Consider the following 24,499-nt stretch of genomic DNA (forward strand, 5'->3'; position numbering starts at 1 on the left):
GTGCATTTAAAAAAAGAAAGAAACAAATGAACATGGGCTAGCGTGCAATCATAGTGAAATCAATGCGCTATGCAAGTAAAAGAAATAGAGTTTGATACAAAAAGCCAACAGACTGATGCTGCTGCACATGGATTATATATATTTTGGTAATATGTATACAGATTGCGGGCGTATTTGCATGTACACACTTGTGCGCAGAGATTTTATTGGCTCTGGCGAACGTGTTGACACGTTTCGGATATATTGGAAATTGAAATATATATCAAGTGCTGCCGACTGTGGTTTAAATCAACTCAGCCATATATCATTAGATCTGTGTTGCATTGACATGCACGTACATACACATATATGATGTATACACAGACACGGGGAGTGGGGGGGGGGGGGAGCCGTAAAGCTGCTTTATTACGGCTTTTTGTGCCGTTATGCGGTTGAATACGCAAAGTAGATATCACAAGATGCTTTTGATATTGAACGAACGGTAAACATTAGCATCAGTTGCGCGTGTGTATGTAATATGACTTCAAGGGCTACCTCTCTCTCTCTCTCTATAATATAGATATTTATTAGACTGCAGTATGTGGTTTATTTGTTATTGATATCTTCGTGTCATATTGAGTTGGTCCTATTCAAATAGAGCCGCGTTTTTCTTTATTATTTAAAAAGAAAAAAAAAAAAGAACCTGACCGAGAACGACATATATTGAGGTTTGTTTGATCTCGATTCAATATAGACATTTTGCCGCCACCTTTTGTGCGTATTCAAACAGCACGGAGAGCAGCGGCAATCGGCGCAAACGCTTAAGTCACGTCTAGAACAGGTTTCTGAAAATATATGCACAGGCACAGGCATGCCTAGACTCGCCTACATCTGGCGTTCAATCTAAAAACATTTGATTTTCCGCACCCGCGGACCTAATAACCGGAACCAATAAGCGAAATAGGGTCAATAAAGCTGTTCCCCCCCCCCCCCCTTCTCGTTGAACATTATTGCGACCAAATTTTTCTTTTTTTTTTTTTTCCTCTCTAACGTGGAGCCAAATGAAACATAAAGTTATAGACGAGGAGATGGTTGGGAATGAAGAGGGGAATGAAAAAAAGGGTTGGCGAAAGTGGGAATGATTCTAGAAATAAAAGGCGCTTGACTTGTTTTCGCTTGAGCGGATGCTAGAGGATCGGAAGGCAATAAAGAAATCGACAGCAGTGGCACTGCCACTTGTACTGCAAGCCAAAGTGGGGGAGGGGGGGGAGCTTGGCCAACCAGCTATACACACTCACCGTTTTACAGGGCACATCATCAAGAGTCATCATCATCATCATCTAGAATTTTTAGAGTTTTTTTTTATTTCAGCTGATCGGTGTGATTTTGGAACGACATGGTATTTTCCATCAGCAGCCAAACAAATGAACTGCGTGCTTCATGTCCTCGCAATTGATAACTGTATAGTGATTAGCTGTCCGTGATTGGCCAGGAGGATGGCAGCGAAAAAGACACGAACATCGAAAGGGATCGGGTGTTTATCGCAGTTTGACGATGATGATCGTTTTATTGTCCAGGGATTTCCTATCGTCATTGCATTTGTGATCGCCAAAGAAATAAAAAAACGATCGGCTATTTGCATATTGACGTACGTCTAAACGTCCCTCATTTGCAGTGCGTAATGACCGAGTTTCTGATTAGGTGGCATTGTCTCTCTTGTTCTAATTTTTCATCATGTGACTTTAAGAGGAAATTAAGAATTCTTACAAAACAATATGGCGTCGATCAGAACTAAGTTGTCGCCGCAAACGGGCAAAGCCCAAAAATTCTACTATCACCTAGGCGACCATCAGCTATTGCAAGTCCAGACTCGTTATTGTGCGATTGGAGGCAAAGTGAGGAAGCCACACTCGTCGGTCGGACGCCATCTTGCATCCAACAATTGCCCACTGCGTCCAGGAGGCAGTTAATGAAAAATTGCTCAAACACTCAAATGAAATGATCGAGATTTCCCGTCCTCCTCCCCATGACAATAGAACACACACACACACTCTATTATTAATAAAAGCCATAGACTTATTATTCTATAGGTGTGGACTATGTGCGTATTACACGATCGTTTTCACACCTTGTTGATCTCAAGAAACGATAGACACACGTGGAGGTTTTCCTCACATTTTTCCTTGTTGTCGCCAAAGCAATTGGGAAATGCCATTTCCTGTTGTTCATGAAAGACATCGAATACGTTAGACGTAAAAACCCCTGTATAACACACACAGAAAAGAGTGAAATCAACGGTCGTGATGGTGAACGTATACAATGCGTATGTATACATGTACGAACATATGATGCGCTACAAGGTTCTAATACCATAATCATCTAATAACGGGGACGTTCCGCATTAGAAACATTCCAGCGGTCCATTGCACCGTGTTCGAATCTGAACGGTTTGGAGGGAAAACGAACCGAAATTGACACCGTCCATCGTACAGTTTTCGAATATTTACTCGGCAAATAACATGTTGTTTTGCCACCCGAATGAGCCGTTTTGCCTGTGTAGCTTAACGCTTTTAGATGGCGTGTATATATGTGTCCTGCAAAAACAGGCGATGAGAGGGAAATCCGTGTCGGAAGGATTTAAAAACAAGGCTTCATCTCCACACGGGGGTCAAAAAAAGGAAAACCCCCGTTTTTGAAAGAGTGACGGAAGCTTCGAAAGGGGGGAGAACAAAAAAAAAATAAAATAAAAACGAGTTAGATACTACGGCCCTGTGGCTTTTGTTGTGCATCAATCGACTATGTACTACAGAGCTATTCTGTATGAATAAAAACAGAATATAATGTATTTAACAACAAAAGGGGGGAGGGGAGGGGATGTCTATACGAAGTGTTTGACGGATGAACACGGCATATCCAGAGGGGTTAATCCGGAGTTCGGCTACCTATGTACAGTAGATTGTATAAAGCCCTTTTTTTTTGGAACAAAATATAAAGGTGAAAAATACAAGAAAGGAATAAAAAATAATAATATAAAAGAAAGAAAAATAAAAGTATGTTATTTGCCTATGTGATTTACAATGCAAAAAAAATCTATGTGATGAGAAAAAAAAAAGAAATAAAGAAATCCGCTATGGTTTTACACGATTTGCCGACAGTTGGGCCGGGAAAAAATAAAAGAAAGAGAAGGCGGAGAACGAAGGGTGTTGAACTGTTGAGTGGGCGGGGTAATCACAAATTAATTGGCCCAATTTCTCAATCGGATGCGTTTCGAAAATGAGGAGCTCCTCTACTTCCTTCACATATTACGGAGCTAGTCTACTACAGCGCTCAAAAAAACGGCCATATTTTATTGCCATTGAAATTCAAAGTGTTTATTGGAGTTTCATTCCAGCCTCTTGTGAAATAAGTGATAAAAAGAAAAATGCGTACATAATAAGAAAGAAAGATCTCCTGTTTTTGCTGCTGATCGAGAGCTAGGAGGGGGAATGTTAAAAAACCCCGGATGAATATAAAGGGACACGCGCCCGGCAGGGGATCCTTATATAGCCCACATACACATAGATATGAGCCTGTTTAGTTCATGTTCGCAATATAACACCGAGAGAACAAGGTACTTGGCCCCTCTCCTTTATTTATTTTTTTTTCCTTTAGAGAGAAACGATACGTATGTATACGAGGTTCATTGAAAAGAATAGAATGCTCTATAATCCTCAACGCCCTGTGTATACGCAAAATCTACCGTGCTGCTCTCGATTTGCGCCCTTGATGGACCACTGGATTGCATGTCCCCGCCCTTCTTATTCTATTATTTATTATTATTATTATGTTGGACGTGATTTCACGCTTTTCATATGTAAGCGTCATCATCCTTTTGTGTTTAAAGTCTTCTTTAAAAAAAAAATATAAATAGCGACTGCTGCAATTTTATTCTTGTGTATAGATAAGGAAAAAGTTGGGTTGGGTTTTTTCGCTTCCAGGAGGGAAGGCGTCGAGTGTCGAATGGTTTTTGAGCTGATGATGACCAGCTTTTTCAATTGGTCCGATGATTGCCGTTTGCCGCACAATCGAAACGAGAACAAGAATCGAACGGGGCTCCCCCCTCCTTATTCATCTTGCGAAATTGTTTGAAGCCCCAACACGCCCCAAACAAGGACACATTGTGCGTGGATTTGTGTGGCACGTCGAACCATTTTCAAATAGGCTGAACATAAAGAAGAATGGAGTTTTATATACAACGCGAATATTAAATAATATAATCAGTGTTCAGTTACACGACTCCAGTCGCAATTGATGATCAACTTTTAATTTAACTTTCATTAAAAATTCATTTTTTTTTTTAAGTTGACGGTTGTTAATTGACAATTTGACGGTCATCAGGCCTCGTTTGCATTTGATGGTGCGTTCGCTATTAAGGCTGATAAGTTGGACTAAAACGGGCCATTTCCCCGTCCGCTTTCAACTCTATTCGCTCATTTCAATTTCATGTCCTATTAGTTTACTATATTTACAGTAGGTATATATGTAGGACACATGATTCTTAATGATTTACTCGACGGCCCCTACGCGCGTTTAGGCCGGCCGGAAGTTGGAGTTGACAGGCGAGGGTTAAAGCGCGCACAACACACTCATCTATTTATATATATCGAAGCGCGCAATCTCTTGATTTCCAGTCATCCGTGCAGTGATAGAAGAGGACAGCCAATGGTATTAGATTAGACATCCACACACACATATACACGGAGAGAGAGAGATAAACAGAAGATAAAGAGAGTGGACGGACACAGTGAGAGCTGAGGTGCAAAAGGAAATAAGACTGTCAAAGTGGCAAAAGGTCGAATGCCCTTGACAGGATAATGAGCGGATCATCCGCACGTTCCGTTTCTTTCTTCTTCATCTGCCCTCAACACGTTTGAAAACGCTGTGTGTGTGTGTGTGTGTGTATATCTTCAGACTTATACAGATATATATAAAAAATAAAAGAATCTACAATTTCCCTTTCTATCGTTGTTATAGGCCGTGCTGGCCACATCAGTTGGACAGCTGTTTTTGTGCCAACTCATGGACGCGGATATAACTCTGGGATGGACCCACGGATTTTCATACCTTTGCACAGCCCAAAACAAGAATAAGGAAGACGATGCTGCACTATGCGTGCTACGTTCATCTCGTTAAATACAGGATTTCGAATTTTCGAAGATGGCACATTCCCAATGATCATGTATCTCTATATCTCTTTCGCTTTTCCTATTATCGCATTGAATTTTTTTTTTTTTTTCCAGGGATCTGACGACCTATTATTTTTTTCTGTTGAACTGCAGCTGTAAACAGAATTTCTATTCATTTAATAAGCCAAGCCTAACTGCATTTTTTTTTTAGCCCAATTCTTGCTATACTATTTGCGTAGATACGTACCATCATCCACCTGGGTCCCCAAAGTGTGCGCCTCTTGGTTTTTTCCACCCCCAAAAACAAAACAATGGAATCACATGGTCGGTGGGCTATATATATATATATATGCTCTTGGTAAGCGCTTTCGCTGGAACTCAACTCGCAGCCCATCCCTTATTGATGTTTCCTATTTTCTTTTCTCTCTCTCTCCTCCAAGGCCTAATTAATAAAAGGGTAAAATGCTGAGTCACACGTGCAGTACAGGCGAACAGCAAATGCAACACAGATGGGGCCGAGAAAGATAATCAAGAAATTGCAAAAATGCATGCAAATCAATGTCGATAGACAGTAGATAAATAGATTGGGAACCAGTTAGTCTAATCAATCTATTTCGATTTGCAACCATTTGCCATCGAATCGTCGTGGCTTTTTTTCGCAGAAATGCACAGGTTGTAATGCAAGTCTTATGGAAGGGCTCTAAGGTGACAACTCTCTGAGGAAGAACGTCCCCTCTTTTTTTTTCATCTTTCTTTTTACGATATGCGTTGCTTATCATGGACAACCAAGTTGAACATGGACCGCTTACATAAAAATGCAAGTCTAAAATACAAAATAAAAAAGAGAGCGCTGAACTATTGGGCCTGTGCTGTGCTGGTGCTGGGCTGTGCTGTGTGTGTTCATCGTATTTCGACATGAAGTCGTTGCTCGTCTTCTGCGAAAAGCTCTGATAATAGCTTTCAACGGAAAGGACTCAAATTGGCTTGCCACACGGCACAACCAAAATCAGATACGTTAAGCTATGATTGGGGAATTTGCTCTCTTTTTTGTTATTTTTAACGAAAAATAGAGAGACAGTGGGACTACGACGGAATGTCCCCAACCTCTGTTGAATAAGCTGGGCTCGAGTTATGTAACTTAAAGACAGCTGTTAAGTTACGACGCATCACGTGTCTCTACATAAATGGGGGTATTCACATCGAGTTGGGTGGGACTAGTTTCTTTCACATTTTTTTCTTGCAAACACATCGATGTAGGAAAATGCAGTCCTACACATTCTTGACATAGGCAAACGTGGGCTAATTGCATAAGTATAATGATGGACGTTAATTGAGCTCATTTGTTTTGATGTCGAATGAACGCTTGATTGCATTATCGAGGAGAATCGATCAAAAGCCATCGTACTATGTTCAGCTAATTGATGCTATACACAAGGCTCACATCACCATGAATAAACAAAAAAGAGAAAGGGGAACTGTACCGAATTATATCAATTAACGTGGGCCCTTGAGTGAAACAATAGGAACAACAAAAAAAAAAACGGATTCCATCAGCACATTTTGGAAATCAGAACATCTGTTTATTAATTTTATTTAAGACGAGAGGGATATAGAGCAAGTGCAGAGAGAACAATAGGGGGCTAGTGCATTAGTAGCGTGTCGTGTAATTAGTCCAGGTGTGTAATTAGCGCGTCAATGAATGTAGCCCACTCCAGAAAGAAAATGGAAAGAGAATAGAGGCACTGTTAAAATAAAATTAAAAAAATAATAATAATGAAAATAGGCCGGACCTATAGGATTAGATGGACGGCCAATTCCCTTAGCGGCATTTTTTTTGCCCAACACCCCCACCATCAAGCAAGCACCCGTTTTCCGTGCAAATAAATAATGAGCCTTGATCTATAAGACTCTTTTGGTCCAGCAAGGTCAGCCCATCTCAAATCGGATTTTCAATTGGGTTTCCACATAAAATCAAAATAGGCTTTGCAAAATGCGAAGGATTTGATTTTTTTTTATTGTTTTCTATTCTTTTTTCTGATCCCCCCCCTCCCCCGTAGTCCTTCCTTTTCGACGGATGGACTAATCAAGACTTGATTGGCAGTTGGCAAGTGTCAAGAGAGGGAGGAGCTGCGGACGGATAGCATTTTGGCCCGGGTGTGTAGGAGGGGTGTGGCGTGCCACTATAAAACACGACTAGCAATCGCTTAAACAGCGTTAGTTTCTCCCCAACCATCAAAGCAGACACACATCGAAGTTGTGTGTCTACCTTCTTGCTTTTTTGATTGATTTCGGACGTTTGCAATCAAAACACCCCCGGCCACAAGTTGATTCGTTCCATCTCCGAACATTTTCATTGCCATTCGAAATCGCCTTCGGAACACAAGAAAAGGATCAAATCAACGAAGTGTGTACTTTGCGTTCAGTTAAAAAAACAAAAAAAAAAAAAACAAAAGACCATCGACGGAGTTAGAGATCCTAGTCGTCATGAGTAGCTTGACGGAACAACACACGACCGGACCATCGGTGATCACGACGGGCAACAAGTCGAGAGTTTACACGATCGACGACATTCTCGGCCGTCGTTCCTCCAACGTCGAGCCCATCGTTCCCGCCAAGCGTATTGGTATGACACTTTAAATTATACAACGCGGGACGATTCATTTCCCGGAACAGTTTTTTTAAATGTTGCTTACAATTTAGATCATTAAGTTTAATTGAATTTATTTATTTTTTTTAACAGAGCAACAAGTCAATTCGTCGAAATCGAGCGATGATGATGAATCTCTGGTTATGGACGAAGAAGAAGAGGACGCCATCTATCCCTCAAAGGTAAATAATAATCATCAAAGATAATCGAGTCAACCTTGCCAACAGTAATTACTGATGGCCTTGTATATAAAGACCCAACGTATTACGTGTGACCGTCCCCCCCCCCCCCCCGGAGATCAGACATTAGTCAACTATCTCATTAACTTGCAAAAAAAAAAGAATTACAGTATCTTTTATTAATTACTATTATTTCTTAAATCTAAATTTTTAGTTGAGAGACGGATCGCTGGACGAGATCGACTTGTCCGTGTCATCGGCGGAGAAACCGGGCGGCCGTAAAGTGCGTCGGACGCGGACGACATTCACGACGTTCCAGCTGCACCAACTGGAACGCGCCTTCGAGAAGACGCAGTACCCAGACGTCTTTACCCGCGAAGAGCTGGCCATGCGTTTAGATCTCAGCGAAGCTCGCGTTCAGGTAATAAAAACAAATGCAAATTTTCTATTTTCCTTTGGATTGGGGGCTTGTCTTATGCAATTTGATTACAAAGTGTGTGCCACTTGATCGACTTAAAACGGCGAGAGATGCACGTCGAAGTACGCAAAACGGATCATCATCCGAAATATCCCCATGTACATTGCCATGATAATTCGAAGCGTGTAATGTCATGCAAATGTTTCGCTCTTATTACCAACGATATGGATATCCGTAGAATTTCAAGTTGCGCCCTGTAGGGGTGTGTGCAGCCCTATTATATACATGGCGATTATCGTCATCGACCTGAAACATATACAGACGAGTCGTATGTATCGCCGGGTGTGGGAATCAAACGACATCGGGACGGGGGGTTAGGGAGAGGTTGATCTACTCCCAACTTAGGGGGAGTCCATATTTTTGTGTGAATCATTTAACGTAAGAGTACTATGTACTTTTACGCACGACGTTAACAGTCGATATGGAGGAGGGGAGGGAAGGGGGGGGGAGTGAGGACATGTTAGAGTGGAGGGGATTATCATCGGTTCACGGATGGATAGATGTTGAATAGTGACTCGATATCAATTAGCACCCAATTGCTTTTTATATGCGCATATCCCTCTCTCTCTCTCTCTCTCTCTCTCTCTTCGATCCATCCCCCCCCCCTCCCCTGCCAGCCTTCCGTTTTTTACCAGGTTTAGTTTCTCGAGTGGAACAAGGGGGGAGAGGATGGGATGATATGCTGATGACTGGGCCGCTGCAAAATAAGAATGGCAAGAGAGCTCGCCACTTTAGTGACAAAAGGTTTTTGGGGAGACGACAGGGATTAAAGCAATAGCCAAAAAATCCAAGAAAAAAAAAAAAGAAGTAGCTCTTTTGAATCTTTAATCATTTTTTTTTTATCATTCGATGTTGGAGTTCCAGTTTGTTTGATTGTTCTTGTTCTCAAGAAAAAAAAAAAAGAAAAGAGAGAATGAAAGCGGTTTGTAAAGAGATGCACAATCCCCTAACTCAGGCAGCTAGTTAGTGCTCTATATATGTACCGAGTCTCTTTCAAAGCCGTTGACAATCGACTGATTAGCCTAAAATAGTGGGTGGAGTATATATGCAAAGAAGAAAAAAAGAAAAGAAAAATGAAGGCTTGAGAATCTTTATTTTTTTGGGAATGAGGTTGGCAAAAATGGAAGCGCCCGAAGGATTGTTTACCGGCCGATGATGAGCGGCAAATTAGCCGCCATTATTCTATAATGTATAGCCAAATGTCGTACGTCTCTTTCCGCCGAAAACGTGACATCAAACTTTGTTCAAGTATTTAAAATCCGCCTTGAAAGAAACATCAAAGGGATCTTTTGAAAAAACTTGTCTGATCATTCTTTCATTTGCCATGTCGCGCCCTAAGCGGCCCGCACTTCTGTCTATTTTTTAAAGTGAATTAGACAAAGTTTTAAGTTTTAATTTGATTTCAAATTAATTAAGTTCATTTTTTTTTTTGTTTTAAATATCAAGGTTTGGTTCCAAAACCGACGGGCCAAGTGGCGCAAGAAGGAAAAGACCATCGGCGCCGAATCGCCAACTTTCAGCGCATCTCATTTACTCGATCGCCTATCCAGTAAGTTTGAAGCATTTCACATTACACATGATGAAACAGATTATATTAAAATCTTTCTTCTTTTTGAATGAATAGGCTTGGCTGATGGAGATTTGCAACACGCTGGAACACGCTCCAATCAGCACGACGTGTGGAATCAAGTTGGGCATCAACAGCCACAACAGCCATCGCATCCTTCCCTCAATCCATTCCTGGCCATGCGCTTGCCTCACGGCAATTTATTCCCATACGCCGGACATCCGACCTACGCGGCCCATCCGGCCGCTCTCGCCGCCCATCACGCAGCGGCCGCGGCAGCCTGGAACAATTTGAAGCAGAACGGCAGTCCCGTGGCGGCTGCGGCCGCTGCCGCCGCCGCTGGATTCCAACCGCGTTACTGGCTCCATCCGCATTGGCCAGCCCACGCCGGTGTCTTCGATCCGATCGGTTTGACAGCCCACCCGGAAGCTAGTTCCTCTCCGCCCCAACAATCCGATTACACGTCGTTCATGCTGCAGTCTCAACAGCAGTTTCAAAACCCCCATCACCACCATCATCTTCAGCTTCATCAACACACATCGCCAGACTGCCGATCGTCGGTGAACAGCAGCCCGACATCATCCGTGCAAGGCGGAGATTCACCCACTCCGGAAATGGAGAACGGAAGCGACAAGATGGCCAACAGCGTCGATAAAACCATTTTGGATTTGCGAGTGAAGATCGCCGGAGCTAAAGACGCGTCTCCGTAGATTTTTTTTTTTTTTTTTTTTGAAGTCCGTGACGCAATCATCGAAAAAAAAAGAAAATGATGTTGTTAGCTAATAGGTTTCCCTTCATTAAACCATACATCCTTCTGCTCCCCACAGCTTCGTTTACACCGTGTGTTATGTACCTATACGTTTGTGTTTCAAAACCCCCTCCTTGAATGGTGTCTGTACAAATCGACCCCCCCCCTCTACAATAGAATATTTAAAAAAAAACAACAAACATCAAAAACAAAGAAAAAAAGCAAAATTAAAAAATATAAGAGAGTAATGACATTAATTATTATTTTCGTAGGTTATTACGCCTACTGGCCTAAAATTGATTCGCTTGGCTTGGTGATCTACATTAAATTTTAGCTGATTTTCGAATTGATTTCAGTGATCCCTGTCCTTCATTTTTTGACATGTTCGTTGTATGTTTTTCGTGTGTGTGTGTGTTGGTTGAATTAAAGAATAACCTTACCAAAATAGCCTTTTGCTTTGATGAAGTGAATTGGTGTGATAACAAGCGACGCGATGAATCCACTCGTTCCGAAACCCAACTGGTGGGCACAAGTTTTGCTGCTTTCATTTGAACACGGACAAGAGAAGCGAATGCTATTAGACTTATTTGAGGCTCTTTTTCGAACAGACGTTTGCTGTTTCGAACAGCGAAAGGCTGTGTATAGGATTAGCGTGGCCATAATAGACATTTGTGGTTGAACAATAGGCGAGGGCCGTGTATCGACCGAACATGTTTCGCTCTTATTTGAACTGCAAATAAAAGGAACTAAGGCCCTTTTGTACGTTTTTGTTGACAACCAAAACCCCCTTCAACGGCCTGCCCTTTGCCATGTCAGTGTGCCTTTCTGAATCAAATCAAATCGCAATCGAAACTCGGTTAATTAAAGTCGGATTGTAGGTTTTAATATCCAACCCCCGTCCCCTCACATTCTCTTGTTTCTTCTCTTTTGAAGAGCATCATCCATCGCGGCTGGCCGTGATTTATATATTGGCTTTATCCTTTTTTCTTTTTAAAAATTTTAATGAGATGCGCACACACACACACACATACACACACGGGAGTGATGCAGACCTTAAAGCGGACAACAAAAGTATTTCAGTCCTTTGAGTATATGCACATTATTTTCTTACTGTAAATAAAAGCCTGCTGTTGAAAATGAATGGGGGATCATTGACAGTCCCCACGATGCGTATTTAAAAAACAAAACAGAATTGAACTAGACATCAGAGTATACCGCCCAACATGGTCGTTATTGGGCTCCAAAAAAAAAAAAAACATGCTCATCCCGTTCATTGATACACACACACAGTCTGGAGCAACTGCATTTTTGCTTGTGGAGGGCGCAGAGCCGCAAAGAGCAAGGCCGTAGAAAAAATAGAATACAAGTAGCCTCACTTTTCAAAAATAAAAATAAAAATGGAAACATTTCAAATGAAAATAAAAGGATCCAGTCAACAACAACCCACCAGGAGGGCCCCCTTTTTTTTTCGTTCGAATATAGTCTACGTATTTCTATACAGCCGCTGATGGCGCTCTTCCAAATAGATGTATCTATCAACTAACAATATATACACTGGTAAACAGTCTAGAGATACGGATCAGCCCTCCACTAGTGCAACCGACTGGGTACTGGGTGGCTTTCGTTCATGAAGGAGCACTCATCATCACAGTCAGTGCACACGCAGTTGAACAGAAAAAAAAAAAAGGCACAGCGGGAGTGCCATCCGAATTGATCTGCCACATCAAATTGTGTTTGGGGGGATCAAAATGGCTGTGCATAATGGACCGATCCAGCAACTGCTACCATCCACTGTTGTACATGGGTTTTCTTGTGTGCCAATCTTGAAAATCTGAAGCCCCGCATGCCACCCGCTGTGCTATAGATATTTCTTTTTTTTTTTTTGGGGGGGGGGGGGGGTCAAAACAGATTGAATACGAACGCCATGATATATCCACCTCGAAAAACGAAACAAGAGTCTTCATTTTTTTTTTCGTATACATTTGTTGATTTGTTGCTAAAAATGAATTGGATACACAGATTGAATGGGCATAGTGGATTGCTTGGCACAATTCCCCATTTTATTATCGTGGGGAGGGGGCAAAATGCCATCAACATTCGGTTTCACGCACAATTTAATGTTGTGGTGCTTTTTAGTTACGCTCAGTGGACACCGACAATTCAAAAAGATATTCATTAAAAGACAAAGTTAGTTTCGCAACGAAATTGTTGAATGAATGCCCGTCCTTTTCGTAGTTATAACGCTGAGATGTAATCGAAGGTAAAAAAACTGTTGCCTCCGACCGCCTTCTCAACATCAAACACAATGATTGTAAATCACGTCCTAAGCGTGGACTATATATATTCCCGCTCCCAAAATATCCTAATTTGCTCTGGGAATGCGCATTTTGAATGCGCAGTTGTATAATAGAAACATAAACAAGGGGGCATCGCTTCTGTGTTCTTTCACGTCTTTTGTTCGCATCAAAGGCACCAAACGGAGACGGAGGGTAAATAAAGGCGCGCGCAAGTTAGACGTGCACACGGCAAACACATTTGCATCGAGCAGTGATGTACGTACTACATTCGCGTTTCATTTCAAAATGTGTGCTTGTACATATACTGCAGTAGAGTATACAGCACAGCTTTCTTTTTCAAGTAGGATGGCGCAAACGTTATTCCTCGGCAAACGTGTATGTACTCTTTCTAAAATCAGTGCCGCCCTCTTACGTATAGATCGCGTATTCAAATTGCAATTAACAGACTTCCCGTAGGACGCTTATGCTGCTGTTTGAAAAGTCGGGAGGGGGGAAGGCGATTGTTGAGCTATAGGACTGAGCTATAAGCCCAAAAGAAAATAATAAAATATATATGTATAAATAGGGCGAATGGAACAGTGATGAGAAAGACAGGCAAAAAAGGTATAGGAGCATGTTCTATAAAAAGCAAATAGCTCCGATTGAGTGAACGCCTTGTTTTCCCTTCTATCATCGTCACATGTTTAGAAGGGGAAAATAGAAAGAAAGAAAGAAAAAGCCCCACAAAATGGCTACGCCAGGACAAATATTGGTGATTCAATGCCGACCGGATATTGGTTACCATGTCCAATACATTGGCTGGCTAATTCGGAAGCAAAGCTGACGGCCGACCTCCGCCCCCCCCCCCTCCCCGGAGCAGAACCCAACCATTTCCTCTTCTTATTTTTATTTATTTTTTTTTTTTTGGGTTTTTGTTTTGTTTCCTTTTAATTCTTACCTAATAATAGTGATTTTTCCTATGTCCTAAATGTTACCACTTCTTCTTGTTTTTATTCGTTCGCTTGTATAAATACAAATGCTCGTGATTGCCCCGCCTATATTGAGCACGACTGCTTCTATAATACAATACACACAGGCATGTGCAGCCTGAACGTCCATAACCGCCTTCTGCTCCCGTTACCTCAACAGACTCTTTCTTTAATCTATTTCTACCTTTTAAATCTAAGATTTTTTTTTTTTTTTTGCTTTCCTCGTATATGGACTGACTCAATTGAAAGCAAACACACCAATCATTGCTGTTTACACAAGCCATAGGCGAAAAGCCGGAAGAGATTTCTTTTGATTTTCTTCTTTTTTTTTTTATACTTTAGGTAATCTAACGTTTACATACTGTATTAAGGGGTGATCTGGCTTCAAGAAACAGGCCCGTGCTTTGCTTTAGAACTGGAGTATGTTTTACGTCTTCTATGTTTATCCTCATCACACGCACGTGATTGAAATTTCTTCATTCGATTAACGCGTTCTCCCGGTTCTACTTGTTCTATTGAAATAATAATGCGTCACTCTTAGCCACATATTTCCATCTTCTTTTCCTTTAAAAAAAAGATGAATTAAAAGCAATATAATTGTGCTTCCCTCGTACGCGTTTATCTCACACATTTTTATAATAGGAGATTGAATTAAATTTTCTATACAAAGTGGGGATTGCCCTGTCTCCGTTTCTATGCGATTTCATTAAACTGATCCCGGATGAATCGAACGTCTTAGATAAAACGAATTTTTAAAAAATTGCGCGAGTTAGTAATCGATAGAAAGTGGAGAACTTTGACGACATTGATGGGGGGAAAACAGCGTACGGAAAAGATCAGGAATGTTTTTGGTGTCGAAGCAATAAAAGAAGATCCCTCATCTGACGCGCAGATCAATGGACGGTGTGGTCAAACAACAGGTTTCGCTCGGGAAATCAAAGTTGAACAACTGGATTTTCCAGCTTTCTCATCCCCACAAACCTATATTCAAACTATTAATTTGTACTTGAACGGATAGCATGTAATAATGCGTTCTGGATTGGAAAAGCTTCACCAAAAGAACGTTCCCTATAACTTTCCGTTCCTCTAGATAAAGCAATTTTCTCTTGTTTGGAATATCACAAATTGATGCGAATTTATCAAGGGCACGAAAAAGGACATTGATGAGTCAAATGTTGGATCGTTTTCTGCAGGAAACAGTTGCGAAATGAATGAAAAGTGCCGATTCAGATCAGGGAAAAGTGACCCAAATGGAAGCTCGTTGACAAACCTCACTGCTGGAGGCTTTACATTTTTTGAAAAAAAAAAGGCTATATAAAGTTAGGGCAGTGTCCACACAAGTGGGCACTTACAGGACAAGTTCAGACATCGAAACACACACGATGGAACGTCTTCTCGCGATTCTAATCGCGTTAACGGTGGCAAACGCTTTAACCACGGAATTGGATCAAGTGCGGCAATTGCAAGAGAATTTCGTGAGTACTGAATTACATTTTTCGATTTACTTTCACTGGTCCAATCAGGAGGAATTTAGAAAATAAAAAAATGTATTTCTGTTTTCCTTTTCGTTTTCTGAATTTCGATTTTCAAGGAGATTTTGACAGCGAAATTTCGACAGCTCGAAACGAAATTGCAGGAACAAGAATCGATTTTAAAGCTATTGGAAAGTGCCAAGCTCGGCATCAAGGATTCTGAACATCCACCGCCAGGCCATAAGGCTTTGCCACGTACCTGTTTAACAGCCAGAGTGGCCAATCCTCTCCTAACGTCCGGCTTGTATTGGATCGATCCGGACGGTCCCGCATTCGGAGAAGAACCCATCCGCGTCTATTGCAACATGAACACTGGTAAAAATACGAGTACTTCAATCGAAATTTTCAACATTCGCATTTTTTTTTTTAATGATAAAGGTTGGACAGAAGTTGTACACGATAGTGAATCACCTATGAATTCAGGGCATTGTACTAGTCCCGGCTGTTACAGCCGAAATGTGAATTACAATGCAACCCTAAGGCAAATGGCAGCGTTGGCCGAACTCTCCAATGAGTGTTCACAGTCGATCAAGGTAAGCCAGTATTGAAGGTAGGCCTTGTATTTCACAGCAGTTTAGAAACCGGTTGTTCAAGATTGTGGCGGAACCGTTTGTGCATAACCAAATGATTGATATTGCGGTTTGGTTTATTTTTAAAATGAAACAGTACGATTGCGTTTCTTCGCCATTGGAGCGAAATGGTATTTCGTACGCCTGGTGGAACGATCGCAATGGAAACCCTCAGTATTTCTGGTCTGGCAGCAATTCGAGGGTTCACGTTTGCCAGTGCGGCATTGAGCAGTCGTGTTTCGAGAATGATGTCCGATGCAACTGCGATTCCGACGTTAAGCTTTCACTAGCTGACCATGGTATACCAATGATTGACTCATAGTTCGAATCGACTGTCTCAAATGAGGAGCACTTCATTCTTTATTTCCTCAATTACTCAGGTGCTATCCTCAGGAAGGAATTGCTACCGGTGACCCGTTTGAATTTCGGGAGGACTCAGCATCCTAATTCTACTGGTATTCACACGCTCGGGAGGCTTGTGTGTGACGGCCGATTGGCCGTTGTAAACAAAGGTTTGCCAACTTCCTGCGCAGATTTATGGCGAAATGGATTTTTTACTAGTGGACTGTACTCAATCAAGGGCAACAAACAATTCGAAAAAGTCTATTGCGACTTCAACAAATTGCCTAGTGAACCAGGTGCGTGAAAGATGTTTTACTCAGCTGATGAACTGACATAGTTTTTTTTTTTTTTCTGAAATCAAGTTTGTACTGATGCCTGTTATCTAATATGCAGATTTTCAAACATGGGTCGGCTATGAAGATGTCAAATCCCATCCGATACCAATTGCATCGTCCAAGGCGACTGTAGGCCGTGCTATCACTTCTCCTACAAGGCATAATCAATAACGAACTAATGAAAAGTATATTGCTATTAAATGAAGTGTTTTTCTTCACTTAAAAAACAACTGCTGAGCGGTAGCGTGATACAGCGCAATTATTCGGTGTATTTCATAAACGGCTAGCTTGTTGAGATAATGAATCATGTACTCGTAATCAGCGTTTAATTTTAGGCATATTGTGTGATTTTCAATCAATTCTAAGATGTGTCATGATTTGCAGATTCCTAACCGAAAATTAGGGGAGTCCCCGGATGGATACCCTTCGCTTTTTTTTCCAACTTTTTTGTTGTTTTCCCTAAAAAATATTTAACTTGCTGTACATGGTTCACATCCAAAATATAACGAGAATTACGCAAACTGGCTTTATTTTCATGTGGGGAGTTGAGTTTTTGAAATAAATGTGAACAACGTGTTTACGTAGTTAGTGCACTAGTACGATACAGCGATTGTATGATACAGGGGAACATTCAATTGCGCATTCATTAGCTCTTAATCGTCTAATAACAAATTTACATATATTAGTCATATAACAATAAAATTTTTTAAAACTGATAATTATGTTTAGTTAAATAATTGAAAACCACAAATATATCACTATGTGGAAGGCTATATGGAAGCACTAAAAAATCTGTATTAAAATTTCATGAAATGGGAAGAAAATAAAATGCCACAACAACAGTAAAGAGTTTATATTATTTATATACATTATTTAAAGATTAAAGACGCAATCATGCTCATTGTTATTAGTATTTAGTTTATCAGCTTCGCGAGTTCATCAGTATACTTTCAATCCAAGCAGGTACTTGCTACTACTTGCAGTTCGAAGGTAACCAGTCGGTCGCAATAGAGGTATCGCAGCGACCTCCACTATGACTGATAAAGAAATTTTAAACCTGACTAAATAAGGCCGACTTTTTGTCACTTTTTCCTGTATTTCCAAAAGCTTCAGAATAGTATTGGTATATGTTGTTGAGATTCAAAATTAACTAAAATCACGACTATTCATGTTTTTCCTTTACATTCAAACTAGATGGCGCTGTGTATGATATGTCATGTAGAACAAAATTATGATGTGGCTTAACTAAACGCAGTACAGACCAGAACTTGACAGCAGACGCCCATCACGGCAGCATGCACGTTTTACGCTCTCATCGATTAATAATGGAAGCTTTCTCGCACCGGAAAAGATGCTGTGCTGTTACTACTGGTATTACTCACATTAGTTATATTATGTGCTGTGGCGATACGTATACATATATATATATATATGATTAAACTACAATGGGCATTTCAGTTTAATCAGATCTAAGGTATTTTTTCGTTGCCAAATATGGTATGTGAAAGTGCCACGAAATTGCTGTTCAAACTCTTAGCTCCCCAGAAATTTGTGAATCTCCTAATCACAGTTCCTTTTGTTTCAGAAGCTATCTAGAATTTTAATTACACTATTTTGAGCTCCAGTTTTTCTGTTGAAAACTGCCGCAACATGAAGGTTTTTCAGTGTTTGGATTACCTGGAGGTGTCAGGCTACGTTAGGGTAATGTCAATATAATAATGTTACATGTATTATTAAAATATTTTCTATATTGTTTTCGTTATTGATAGTTCAGAAAGCTGGTACCAAGCAGGATGTCTGTGGATAATTCAGATAGCAGTTTGATGGATTGTGTTCATTGATTCTGTAACCTGCTTGCCATGAGCTATCTCATGGTTTCTGCTGAAACTGAACAGAATGTAATAGCATTTGTTAACTTGTAAGTTGGACTTCATTCTATGATAAATTTTTTAGATTCCTAAAGTGTTTATTGTTTTTCCCAGGAATCCAACGTCTCAGGATCCAACATCCCATGATTATTAATTGTAAATATAATTGTTACATGTATTATTCAAATATTTGCTGTATTGCTTTCTTATTTGATAGTTCATATATTTGGTGCCAAGCAGAATGTCTGGATAATTCAGGTAGCAGTTTGGGGGTGCTAATCGAGTGATCAGATTAGGTAATCCTGCTTTTCTACTGTGTGGCACAGTGCTCTTCCTGTGGTACAAGATCTCGTTGCTTTTTTCACCCTGTTGGCATGCACTATACCACAACTAAAATGCAGCAAAACTAGTTGGTAGGGTTGGCAAGGTAGGAACATTACGTTCTATTTCAGATAATGATAGTAATTTTTTTGAAATGTGTTATAGATACAGCATTAATGCTTAGATAATGGGAAGCGGTGACAGGTGCTCTAGCAGTGGATATTCTCTTTGCATCCAAAATTAAATTTGGGAAAGCAAATCACATCACGAGTTAGTTGCCCCTGTCGGAAGTTAATTGTAGCTGTTTTTTTTTTTTTTTTTAAGGTGTGAGTATCGTCACGATGTCGAAGGTGCTGTAAGATTTCCTGAGCATGAATCGTTACATATTCCGCCAGACATGAAGAGACCAATAAGTTCTGGTCCAAAGTAACTTAGTTGACAACTTCTTGTCTTGGTAGGAACAAATAATGTTTATTTTCAATGGTTCTACCCATGTTTACTGATGAGATCACCATGAAGATTTAGCTGCTTGAGGTATGCCGCCCAAATCCAGAAGCGTTAAACACTGAAAACTGGGAAAAGTTATTCAAGGACTTGCGTGTATTATTTAAAAATACCATAAAGGTATAGATAATTGATTTTCTCAAAGGTAATAGAGGTTGCAATCAAAATTTATGCAGAAGCATGTTGACTTGAAAACGTTAGGTATTTCGGGGAAATTGATGTATTTACAAAAAAATCTTTGTTGGGTAGGCGTATGGCGATTGTCTTCTTACCACGTTGCGGTTGGCTGTTAATGAGTTACCTGACAGGGTAGTGTTCGTAATTGATCTCTCAACTAACAATTAGGAATTACACTTAGGTGGTAGCTTTAGTTTGTGATGTGGAGCTATTTATTTCGCAATTTTCCGTAAAGGGCGCGTGCGTTATCTCAGAATTTAGTCCAGTATTAACCGGTTACAGTTAATTAGTCCTTTCGATTGGCTTCTTCGCTTCGGACACCCCGATTACACGCAATTCGTACCGATCGATAGTATGTCGAATTCTCTTATGTGGTGTTATGGCATTGTTGAAAAAGTGAGTGTTTAGTAACAACACGGCACAATGAAGGTGAAGCATGGGTGAAGCTTAGGATTACTGGTATTTTACTCTCAATTTGTTCAAATTCTGGTCATAGATAAGGTGCATTTGAATTAGATCTGTGTTGTGGGAGTTCGGGAAAACTTGTGTTAACACTTGAACTGGACACTTCATTTTAGAGGTATTCTAGATATATTAATAGCCTTTTCATTTTGAACTGCAGCAAATATAATGAATGTAATTCTAATAACAATTAAAATGATTGCGTGCTTTAGGTATACATAATATGTTTGAGTAATATAAAGTTGTCATTGTGTATTATTTTCACACCGAAACAACCAACAACGACTTTATATTACTCAAACATTATTTATACCTAAGCCAAGCAATCATTCTAATTGTTATTAGAACGGTTTGAGTAATATAAAGTTGTTATTGTGTGTTGCGTTGTGAAAATAATACACAATAATGACTATATTACTCAAACATATTATTTATACCTAAAATAAGCAATTATTGCTATTATTATCATTGCTGCAAAATGCAGTTAAAAATAAAAAGTTAACAGTTAATAGTAATAATAATTAAGTTAAGCAAGTAGAATATAACAAAATAATTATTGTATAGTTATATGTTAATCAAATACGGTTTTTAATTTTAAAAATTATATATTTACATGACTAGAATATGTAAAGTTGTGTTGAGAGACTTAATTCGAATTTGACCGCTAGATGACCATAGCTGTAAAAAAGAAAAAAAAGGCCGAAATTTTTTTTGGGTGGATTGCGATAATCGCCCTCTAACGGTCACCATTCTAGGTAATTTTCTACATACACTGACCGAAAAAATTTTATGCCCGACTAACTAATCCCGACTAAATAAGCCCGACTTTTCTCGGTCGGGCTTAAAAAATTTTCTGAAAAAGCTGAAACTTATGGCAATCCGTTTTACCCAAAACAAAAATAAAAAAAATTGGCCTTTTTTTTTTCTCTTTTACTGCTATCGCCATCTACCGGTAACATTTCTAGTTAATCTCTACATACACCGGAAAAAATTTTAAGCCCGACTAAATAAACCCGACAAAATAAGCCCGACTTTCTGTTTTTTAGGGTTAATTCAAAAAGTAAATGCCTAATATAAAAATATACCCCATTTTCGTGATCAGCGGTCAATTTCGAATCGGAATAATGTATTTTTAATGAAATCTAGGATTTGAAGAAAATTAGATTGTAAAATGAAAAAAAAGGCCGAAATTTTTTTTTTTTTTGGGGTAAAACGGATTGTCATATATAAGCCCATTCTATAACTAGAAATGTGACCGGCAGATGGCGATAGCAATAATATAGAAAAAAGGCCAATATTTTATGGCAATCCGTTTTACATTAAAAAAAAAAAATGGCGGAAAAAAAAAATCGCACTTTTTTCTCTTTTTTCTACTCGTAGCCATCTATCAGTCGGTTTCGTTATTACAGGCATGTAAGCAATTTCAGTTAATTGTATCCCATTAGCAGTTAATTGAGTAGCGTGGCTGGAGAACAACGCGTGGCTGGAGGAACAATTGAAATATGGATAAGATAATAAAACAAAAAAGTGGTAAGTATAAACATTATTATATTGGTTTTCAATTATTAATTATTGTTTATTAGATCAAATAATGAAGCTGCAGGCCCAGTTATTGGAACAACACAAAATATTAGATAACAACGAAGCTAAGGATGGTAGGCCTAATACGTAATGATTCTATTTATTTGCTTTTATTCATTCGTGTTTTGTAGCTCAAATTTTTGAGTCTACAAGCTCAGCTAGGGGAAAAGAACAAATTGGAACAAAACAGTTTCCAAACAGTGAAGGAGGTTTTTCAAAACTCATCCCTAACTGAACGTGAGGATGAGTTGGCATTAGGTGAACAGTCAGGTGCCTAAACTTTTCAAATAAGAATTCCAAATAAGTATAGAATTTTAACAAACAATTATTTATTGTTTAGTTATTCAGTCCACCACCTGACAGTGTGTTAAATTTAAATTCTGTTAGTGCTGCACTAAAAGAATTGTTAGTAATAAGTCCATGCAGCGAAGGAACTGAAGAATTGTGGGACAGTATTTGGGCGGAAAATGGGTGTGGTATGGAAACACAGAAATGGCATGAGTTCAACATGAAACATGGATTAGGTACTTTTTTGGTTTTTGTCTATCGAAAAAGTATTTTTAATGCTATTATTTTGCATTCACAGAATTTTAGCGGGGGTTCAAGTCAAGTCTGGAAGTGTTACAGGATGGAAGAGTGAGCCTGTAGTTGAAAAAACACTGAGAGTGCATTACCATTAAGGTGTGAGGTAAAGTAATAGAGTAATGCAAATTGTCTAATGAGAAGTACCACCTTGTGTTAATGAATCCGTTACAACAGCAATCCTTTATAGTTCTGACAGAAGAATATGCTCGCAATCAACTCACGAATCATGTAAGGTACGAACTATACATGTGAATTAAGAGTTTTTATGCTAATGGTGTTTTATTGTCTCATAGATGAACAATAAATTTTGATCTGAAAAGGTTTCTTGTTTGGGGCAAGGTCATGAATTAATTTTTACGTTTGGATACACTACATGGAAGTTCTACACTTAATTCATATTCCCCAGACGGTATTTGATATTTAAAAAATTGAAGTGCATATCTGGGCTCCCTTCTTTTCTGAAGCCCCGTTTCCCCTTGACTCATAATAAGCCCGTAGGGGGTCATGCCCCTACTGTACGGTATATATAAAAACAACATATACCGAGGTTTGGAGGGCTCTGGCCGGAAAGGGGACGTGGAGGTCCGCTTAGTCCGATGATGTGTTCACGGAGGGCGACGTGGCTACCCACAAATCCGAACTAAAGGTTAATCGCTCCTGTAAAAATGTTCCAAATCTTCAGCTCTTCTTCCGGCTTCTCTTAGCCAATCACCGGGTAATCTCCCCGGTGGGTCAACAAGGCAGTGTCTCCCCCTGCCTGGGTTGACGGCAACTTTTGAAAGGGCTATTGTGCCTTTTTAAAGTTGCAAAAATAATTGTAATGTGCAGAGAATTGTCAATAAATTTTTTTTTACAAAATGTTTTTTGCAAAATTTGTTTCTTTCATTGTCTGTGTTCACACACTACATTTATGAGCCTTTTTTTTCTTATTTAGCTTGCTCAATGAACCTTTAATGTTAATGCCACCTTTGATGGTAAGCATTGTTTCCATTGGTTTATCGTATTTCTGTAAGCATTTAATTAATTATTATCCAGGGATCGAACCCTGGATGTTCGGCATACCGCGCCGATGCTCTACCAATGAGCCATAAATCATATGAAGTTAAGTTGGCTTTTTTCTAGCCACTTGCAGACTTGCATTTACACTTTGAATAAAACCGAAATGCAATACTGCAATACTATTTTCTACATTTAGATGTAGATCTTTATACATCTACTAAGGGTTGAACCCATGGTAACAGTTATCGGAGCTGAATGCTCTACCACAGAGCTATGGACCTTATGAAAAAAATAGAAAGATCAACATATAGTTGTGATAGACTGCATAAACATCCTAGACGATAACATATGATATGCGATAATAAAAAATTTAGATATATCTCGTGGCTCAATGTTAAAGCATCGGCGTTGCACGCTGAATGACTGGGGATCGATTCCCATCCCAGTAAAACAATATACAAATACAAAATTACTTCAGAAAATATCCAGGTATTACACGTTGTTCCTTGTCTAAGTCCAAGAATTCAAAAAGTGTAATAAATAACAATTGAATACCTACAGATAAACGATACAACGGTGGCAAAAACAAGAAAGATAGATTGAATAATAAAAAAAAGCTGATAAATGTAGTGTGTGAACACAGACAATGAAAGAAACAAATTTTGCAAAAAACATTTTGTAAAAAAAAATTTATTGACAATTCTCTGCACATTACAATTATTTTTTGCAACTTTAAAAAGGCACAATAGCCCTTTCAAAAGTTGCCGTCAACCCAGGCAGGGGGAGACACTGCCTTGTTGACCCACCGGGGAGATTACCCGGTGATTGGCTAAGAGAAGCCGGAAGAAGAGCTGAAGATTTGGAACATTTTTACAGGAGCGATTAACCTTTAGTTCGGATTTGTGGGTAGCCACGTCGCCCTCCGTGAACACATCATCGGACTAAGCGGACCTCCACGTCCCCTTTCCGGCCAGAGCCCTCCAAACCTCGGTATATGTTGTTTTTATATATACCGTACAGTAGGGGCATGACCCCCTACGGGCTTATTATGAGTCAAGGGGAAACGGGGCTTCAGAAAAGAAGGGAGCCCAGATATGCACTTCAATTTTTTAAATATCAAATACCGTCTGGGGAATATGAATTAAGTGTAGAACTTCCATGTCATGTATCCAATCAAAAATTAATTCATGACCTTT

At 39.6% G+C, this 24,499-nt stretch overlaps 3 protein-coding genes and 1 long non-coding RNA gene across 4 annotated transcripts in view; all 4 read left to right on the forward strand.

The window, feature by feature from the left end:
* The window catches only part of LOC132088419 (uncharacterized), a 55,956-nt gene extending 53,871 nt beyond the window's left edge, over positions 1 to 2,085 (forward strand). Inside the window, exon 2 of the mRNA XM_059497371.1 lies at positions 2,070 to 2,085. The gene's annotated coding sequence lies outside the window, so the exon portion shown is untranslated. The remainder of the gene's footprint in view (positions 1 to 2,069) is intronic.
* A 5,351-nt stretch (positions 2,086 to 7,436) lies between these two features.
* LOC130702998 (retinal homeobox protein Rx2-like) lies at positions 7,437 to 11,208 on the forward strand. Its single transcript, XM_057524622.2, has 5 exons — positions 7,437 to 7,767; positions 7,885 to 7,973; positions 8,185 to 8,391; positions 9,895 to 9,997; positions 10,073 to 11,208. The coding sequence occupies exons 1-5, from the start codon at positions 7,629 to 7,631 to the stop codon at positions 10,723 to 10,725; spliced, it is 1,191 nt and encodes a 396-aa protein (XP_057380605.1). The 5' UTR covers positions 7,437 to 7,628; the 3' UTR covers positions 10,726 to 11,208.
* Positions 11,209 to 15,372: 4,164 nt separating this feature from the next.
* On the forward strand, positions 15,373 to 17,195 carry LOC130702294 (contactin-associated protein-like 4). The gene is made up of 6 exons (XM_057523966.2): positions 15,373 to 15,503; positions 15,620 to 15,875; positions 15,939 to 16,093; positions 16,227 to 16,428; positions 16,510 to 16,767; positions 16,865 to 17,195. Exons 1-6 carry the CDS (start codon positions 15,411 to 15,413, stop codon positions 16,975 to 16,977), a joined length of 1,077 nt encoding a protein of 358 aa, XP_057379949.1. The 5' UTR covers positions 15,373 to 15,410; the 3' UTR covers positions 16,978 to 17,195.
* A 4,884-nt stretch (positions 17,196 to 22,079) lies between these two features.
* Positions 22,080 to 23,093, forward strand: LOC130699084 (uncharacterized). Its single transcript, XR_009421959.1, has 3 exons — positions 22,080 to 22,243; positions 22,306 to 22,532; positions 22,598 to 23,093. It is a non-coding gene; the product is annotated as an uncharacterized LOC130699084 (long non-coding RNA).
* Positions 23,094 to 24,499: the final 1,406 nt, after the last annotated feature.

Source organism: Daphnia carinata, chromosome 10 (genome assembly GCF_022539665.2).
Source record: "Daphnia carinata strain CSIRO-1 chromosome 10, CSIRO_AGI_Dcar_HiC_V3, whole genome shotgun sequence".
NCBI lineage: Eukaryota > Metazoa > Arthropoda > Branchiopoda > Diplostraca > Daphniidae > Daphnia > Daphnia carinata.